The 7,785-nt window shown below is 28.7% G+C and overlaps 1 protein-coding gene across 1 annotated transcript; it reads right to left on the reverse strand.

Annotated features, from left to right (window-relative positions):
• Nucleotides 1-195: 195 nt before the first annotated feature.
• Nucleotides 196-4,545, reverse strand: LOC109815480 (putative 1-acylglycerol-3-phosphate O-acyltransferase). The gene is made up of 9 exons (XM_020380216.3): nt 4,182-4,545; nt 3,587-3,823; nt 3,213-3,259; nt 2,998-3,116; nt 2,757-2,905; nt 1,776-1,885; nt 1,565-1,664; nt 753-876; nt 196-474 (listed from the first exon to the last, which is right to left on the reverse strand). Exons 1-9 carry the CDS (start codon nt 4,376-4,378, stop codon nt 349-351), a joined length of 1,209 nt encoding a protein of 402 aa, XP_020235805.1. The 5' UTR covers nt 4,379-4,545; the 3' UTR covers nt 196-348.
• Between the last annotated feature and the right edge of the window lie 3,240 nt (nt 4,546-7,785).

Below are 7,785 nucleotides of genomic sequence, written 5' to 3' on the forward strand. Positions count from 1 at the left end.
CTACTCCGCTTTGTTATCCTCTCTCAGATCTGTCCTTGTCAATTAAACTTCTGTCACAATTTCACGTGGTGTTTAGGGATACAATTTGTTTCTCGTTTTTTTAATAAAATTATTGGTGCGAAGTGCTTTTTTTCTAATAATTTTTCTCTGATAACACTAAATAAATAGTATAAGCAACCTAATAACATGTTTGAGTAATGAAACTTATATGACAGATCTTTATTCTTTGAATTGCCATTACAATTGGAAATTCCGTTTAAGCATGAATAGGACATGGCTTGAATTAATAAAGGAATTTAATCTGTAAAAGAATATATAATCACAGACAGTACTGCACAACATTATACCCTATGCCGAGGTTAGCCCTTCAGGAAGGGATTCACTGTCTGGATCAGGCCTAAGAAACCTTCGACAAGCATAAAACACAGCTGAATGGAAGCCACTTGGGTTGTCAATGAACACAAAGTGCCCAGCCTGCAACAAGTAAATTAAGTTTTTTAGTCCAAACAGGTTCAATTACCTTTTTGTTTAATCTTTATAGTAGAGCAATGCTCCACATTAGTTTTTATATACATCATTTTTGTTTGAACTAAAAGAAACAAAAACTACATACAGAAACTAAAATGAAATAGTTTTATTTATAAAGACTAAAACGTAAATGCAACTATAAAGAACAAAAGGGTAATCAAACCGTCCAAATAATATTCAAATCGAGATCACTTCATTGTTTGGGGAAATGGGGAAAGTGATACCTGAGGAACCCTAAGGATTTCACATGGAACCTTCATATCTTCACGAGCTTTTTGGGCCCCTTCATAATTCATCCAGTCCTGAAAGCCGTATATGAAAGTGGTGGGCACCTTCCACTCTGAGGCACTGTGGAAGCAAATAGAGAAAGGGAGGTTAAAAACGTCACACACGCCAAATCAAAATACACATAATAAATCCAGTATAAGTGGAGCGGTTAATTTGAAGCAATAGAGAAATGAAGACTTAACACGACCTTGCTAAAGTTAATAGCCATGTGGCACAAGCAGTGGAAAATTACGTGGTCAAACCTTTACTAGTTCAGAGTTTTGGATATTTACATAGGATTTTCAAACCATAGAAAACTTCAATTTGCCTCAGGCTAGTTTTTAACTTTTTACAGGTGTTCCATTTTTTTATTTTTCTTGGTTGAATGATAGTTGGACGCTTGCAAAATTGCCTCTGGTTTCGATGTGAATTCAGCGATCAGAAATGAACTATGTACCAATAAGTCAATAACATGTCGTTTGAATCTTGTGGATTAAAAAAATGTGATTAGAAGGGGAGATTGTATGCTGATTGTATACTGAAGAAGCTGAGTATACTAATTTTGTATCATAAATAGAATAGTAAAAGGGGAAAAAATTACAACACAAGATCATTATAGGCTAGAAGCAATTATCATCTGAAATCTGAATATCATTGTCTTACTAATAACAACCTTCCTGTTAAAGACATTATATTTTGAAGCAGAAGTGCATAAGTGAATTGTTAATTCCATTCAATGATCAATATAGCAGGAGGATGAACACCAAACCTGTGAAGAAGAGGTGACCTCGGGAGTGCTCCAAATGAAAATATATATTTTAAGCACAGCTCGCCACTAGCTTTAGCTGCTAAAGTATGGTAAACATAATCTGCAATAGCAAAAAAACAAAACAGCGAAATATACTCTTGTGAGTACTCCAAAAAATGAAAGAAATACACTCTTTCAGTTAAACCATGTATTGATGTTTATCTCACCATACCTGTCAGTAATCTAGATTCGGATTCTGACAGCATTTCCCCTGTTGTGTGTGTAACAAACCTGGCACTTGTATACCTGCGGACCATATCAGGACCCCAAGGACCTAAACCTCTGCCATAAAATATGTAGAAAAGTATTAAACAGAGACAATACTATATTAAAAAAAATGTTTAATGTAATAACAGAAAAAACACTAATGAAAAAGAATGTTTGGCACAGTCAAAAAATAAAAATAAAAAAGAATGCAATTGTACTTCCTTGTTCCTTCAAGTAATCAGGAATGAGAACTCAACCCTCCCTCCCCCTATCGCTACAACCAACCACCCAACATATTTGATACAAATATTACAATGCATCGATTTGGAACACCTGAAGTAGATTCCATATGACAGAAACTAGACTAAGCAAAAAGTTCTATCAAAAATGATTTAATCTATGACTTAGGGATAATATTTAACAATTTAACACCACCCATCATTCAATAAAGAGACAATTTGAATTCAAGTCAATATATTTGTTTATTTCAGCAACAATGCCATTCGAAGAGATAACAAAGAAAAAGAATCAGAGTGCTAAAGTGAAAATGTAAATAAATGTATAGTCCATATTATCATTAGATTCAAACTTTTATTTTACTGACAACTTTTGGAAACATTTTTAAGACTTGGGTGTTCGTGGCATCCAGTGATCACCATAGCATTATAATCAGATAAACAGACACAGTAATCAAAAAAACTTTTAAAACACAAATATTTGGAGATTATATACAAGAATGTGATACACCAAGAAGGTGAAAGAACTGAAATAATAATGTAGTTGCTAATATTTTCTACTGTCTCCCCACTTTTCATTTTCTGAATAATATTTCCTTCATACCAGTAGTTTAAGAAAAAATCTCAAGGCAACCTACACTGTAATTTAAGAAAAATGATAAATTATAGATAAATGAGGATGAAAAAAATAAGAAAAACAGTAATTCAACCTGATGATTTTTTGAGGTGTAAAATTAGATTCCCAAATCTGGTTCAGTAGTGATCCTTTCCACGTTGATAAGAACTTTGTAATTCTTTCTGATTCTGATGAAAATCCAGCAGGTCCCACCAGAATCAAGTGTTTTACATGCTCGGGGTGCTATATACAATTTTTAAGATATACATCAGAATAATTCTGAAAAAGAAGAAAACCAAACAAGTCATCTTAACACAATGTCAAAAGAAATTCACCTTAAGTGCGTACTTGGAAGCAACATAACCACCAAAAGAATGCCCAAGTAGTATAAAATTGCTCAGGTTTTTGGCTTTTCTCCATTCCTCAAAAGAATCAATAAACCACGACTCAGTTTCTGTTGCATCAAGAAGTTTAGCATTTTGCCACAGTAACTTTCAAGTTAAGCAACAACCCTAAACACTCCAAATTCCAATTCAACTCTAGAACTGACCTTCAGTGCTTCTGCATGTAAAGTCAGGCCTACTAGAACCACCCCAACTGCAAAAAAGTGAAAAAAAAGAGTTAACTGAATAATCAGTTTGCACAAAACACAGATTCTCTAGAAATACTTCTAGAAGGAAAAAAAATATGAAGAAAAAATGACACAAGCTTCTCTCTATGAGCTAAAACTAGCTTATGTATAAGTTAAAAATACACTTTTGGAGAAGCTAACATGCATAAGTTAATTTCAGATTAGCTTATGAAAATGTTTATTTCTTTTTTCTTTTTTTTGTTACTGTTATTTCCACCTAGAACTGTTTTTCGAGAAGTTTATCTAAACAGAGTCTAATTTGGAACAGTGGATGAAGAGAAGCAAAAGCTCACCCAAGTTGATCAATAGCAATGACTCTGAAGCGTGAGGCAAGGGCATCAAAATTGCGAAAAAAGAACCCCTGCGACGCGGCGTATCCATGAACCATGACAAGCGTAGGAGAATCATCCTTACTGTCAAATGTAACAGTGTTAATAAACCGCGGTTCATTGCTGGATGAACGGAACCATCTAACTCTGGAATCAGGTGGACCAGAACCTATATTAACCTGTTCTTGAACATACGGAGTCCTGCCAAAATCAAAAATCACAATCCATAATTCAGTGCGTTAATGTTTGGTCGAATTTCGACAAAAACGATTCTGAATGAAATTAATTTTGGTTAAAATTGATTACGAAGCGACGTGATTTATGTTTAGATGTTTTTATTAAACAAATTAATAGTAAAATCCAGTACAAAAGTTGTTTCAACTCAGACCAATTTTATACTCGTGATCAATCAAACACGTGAAAATGTAATGAAAATCACGTTAACCGATATTTGAACGTGATTTTGGAGAATCCAAAGTGAAAGCAAACAGAGACTTATAATATTTTGAATGAAAATTAGAAAGAGTAAAGGAAAATTTAGGGTTAGTGGATCGCGTACTTGACAAGAGAGAGAAGCCGCTTCTCGGCGCTGATGATGTGGTCGGTGGAAGTGGGGATCCAACGTAAGACGGAAGGCCAGAATCCCCTGGAGGTTGTCGAAGCAGCAGCAGCAGCAGCAGAAGCAGAGGATTCGAGGTTGGTTTTTCCTATGTCTTCGGCCATTCTCGTCAGAAAACGAGACCGAATTGTGTTCATGAAAAAACTAACTAACTGGCTCTGTTTCCGACCAGCGCTGTTGATTAATGAGTCAGATAGGAATACGGTGTGAGAAAAGTGAGTGTGATTGGAGGCATGAAGCAGAGAGAAGAACAGGGGAATGGGTTTTGACTATTATTTCTTACTGCAAAAGAAAAGCGAAGCCGCCAAGTTAATGATACTACTAAGACCACACGGAATGGGGAGAATAAGCACGTGAAGATGCGAGAAACCGCTTACGCGGGCAATGACGCACATTAACAAAAAAAATATATCTGACAGGATGAAAATTTAATGGATCGGGATAAATTGAATTTATGCATTTTAATTATGAAATTTAATCCAATTATAAGCAGTTTTGATTGAGTTGAAATAATTGAATTAATATAATTAAATTTATTTTTTAAATTTTAAATATTTTAAGAATAGATTTAAATTATTTTATTTATTATTATAAATATAATGTTAATCATCTATACACTGATAGTGTAAAGTTTTTTTTACACTGACAATTAATTATATCTTTTAATTGTGTCATGTCACTATAAAAATATTTACTTTTAACGGTGACATGACATAACTAAAAGATATAATTGGTGACCAGTGTAAAAAATTTTTACAATAACAGTGTATAGGTGATTAACTTATATAATATTATCGATTTATAAAACAAGAATTGATATAAATTAAATTTTAAAATAAATTTGTTAACTATTGTTATCAATCTAAATAATCAATGTTAATATAAAATAAAATTTAAAATAAATATTATTTATATTTCTATTTATAAGATCTAATTTAGAAAAAAAAAATGTTTGTTTCTTTATATAGGAGATAAAACTTTGGTATAATTTCTTAATAAAGATGATATTCTCCAATTAGAAATAGAGAATAACAAAATACGTAAATGTATATTAATGAAATTTGAATTAAATACAAATGTATATTACAAAAGTAAATATTTAATTATGACTAGAAAACAATATCAACCTTATCTAAGAAATTGTACTTAAATTTTGTTTCGATATAAAAAACTCAATTCATAGTGTTTGATGTATTAATTATTTTTAAACTAAAATGTCACTAATTAAAATGTGTTCTCTTAATTTGATAGAATATATTAATTGTAGACTTTTTAAAAGACATGCATTTTAATTGGTTAAGAGAATAAAAAATATTAATTATTAAAGAGAAGTGATATAGAGCATATACTCTAATTGATTAAAAGAGATGAATATTAGTTAAGAGAGAAAAGTAGTACAAGGGTAGTTTTAGGGGAAAAAATATATAAATAGAACAAAATTATTATTATCAACTAGATTAACTATTTTTTTTAATCTTAATGAAGTAGGTATTTGGATCTTATATATAAGAATGGAAGTAGTAACAACATTAGAACACATAATTGAATCTTCATTCTCATTATTACTAACTAAAATTTTTATTTTTCTCTTATTTATAACTCTTGAAATTACTAGATATAGTTGACCATGAGAAAAAAAAAACTAGTTTTGGAAGATACACTCCCAATATGCTTTAAAGATTGATCTTAAATTTTGTTTATAGTCATTATGAGCAAAATCACTAATGAAAATTGTTTTTATTAAAATTTGAATTGCATACCAGCATTTGAAGTGCTAAATAATAACGTAGGGATATATACCTTGAAACTAATTTGACTACTTATATGATTTTTCCTTCCACAATATGCTAAAATAATTTTGATGTTTTTTTAATTTAGTCAAAATATTTAAAGAAATAATTTTATTTTACATAAAATACATACATATATATATTTCAATTTTTCCTTTTATTAATGTTAATTAATACTATTTTAATTTTATCAATATTAATTAAATCACAGTAATATAAGAAAAAAAATGTGTATTATATTTTTTTCATATATAATACGCATAGTTTCTTAAACTAAATAAGTGGTTTAATAACTACAAAATAATAATGTAAAAAATTCCTCAACACAAAAGAAAAGAAAAAGATTCTCATAATAAATAAGAGGTAATGTTTATTTTGGTGTAATTATATTTATATAAAATATAATATTTTGATTAGTCAATAATTAATGAGAATATAAATTTGGTGTAAAAAAATGAGAATATGATTTATTTTAGTTTAATTGTAATTAAAATATTAAAGTTTCTAAATTATATAAAAGATAACGTTTATAATTTAGAATAAAATCTATAATTAATTAAATATTTTGGAAATATGATTAAAATTTTGAAAATATTTATGTTTATCCAATTTGTTCTTTTATTTTGCAGAATTAATTTAATGATTTAAGAAAAGAAAATAATTAGTCTAAAAATAATAGAAAGAAAAATAGTGAGTAAATGATTAATGATAATATGATTTATTGTAATAATATTTTAAGAGAAATAATGTAACGATCCAACTGTCCCTACATTTAGTATAACATAGCTATAATGTAGTGAAAAACATAAAATAATCAACTATATTAGGATTCTCATACAATAATACATAGATATTCTTGTAATGAATATATATATAAAATGCAGAAAACATAAAACAGTTATTGTCAATATAACTAGAAAACATAAAATCTTTTATCCAGTTACATATAAACCATGTTCATATCTACAATATACATCAAATATATACTACTAAATACAAAATAACCATATTGTAAGTCAAACATCTCTATACAAGTATTATATCAAAATAGTACACCTGAAACTTAGTCATTTCTGACATGACCATCCACCAATCAAAGTCTTCCAACCTAATCATGTTTTGTTCCTAAATCAAGTACAATCATTAGAGTTCAACAACATAGAAAAGTAAGGATAAACTTGTGAAAGAAAACAACATAACAACAAAGAGAAGTAACAACTTCAACAAATATAGTCAATTTAAAACAATAGGCTAGTTTTCAACTTAAAATGTAACCACAACTTCAATCAATCACAACTTACAACATCCACAACATTCTCAACATATAAAATTGTAAGCTACTAAAAGATTTTTTCTCTTCAAATATATGTTATAATATTTAAAAAGTATTTTATAAAATTGTAAACTAGTAAATTGAATTTTAGAATAAAAAAATATGATTTATTTATAACGTTGAAAAATAATTTTTTTAAGTAACAAACTATATATAAATTTTAGAATTTTAGTTCGTACAATACATAGAATAAATGTTTTTATTTTTATATTTTAAATTTTAAAGTAATTTTTTTAATATATAAATTATATTATAATTATAATAATAATAAATAAATATTTTTAACATGTAAATTATATTTTGAATTTACATGCTTAAAAATAAAGATGAAAAAATAGATATTCTTTTATGGTTCCTTTTTACGCTTCAAAATCAATCAAAGATCATGAAAGCACTTTAGTGTGGTTTTTCTCTTCTTGAT

The sequence above is a fragment of the Cajanus cajan genome, chromosome 9, assembly GCF_000230855.2.
Source record: "Cajanus cajan strain Asha chromosome 9, NIPB_CcT2T_4, whole genome shotgun sequence".
Lineage (NCBI taxonomy): Eukaryota > Viridiplantae > Streptophyta > Magnoliopsida > Fabales > Fabaceae > Cajanus > Cajanus cajan.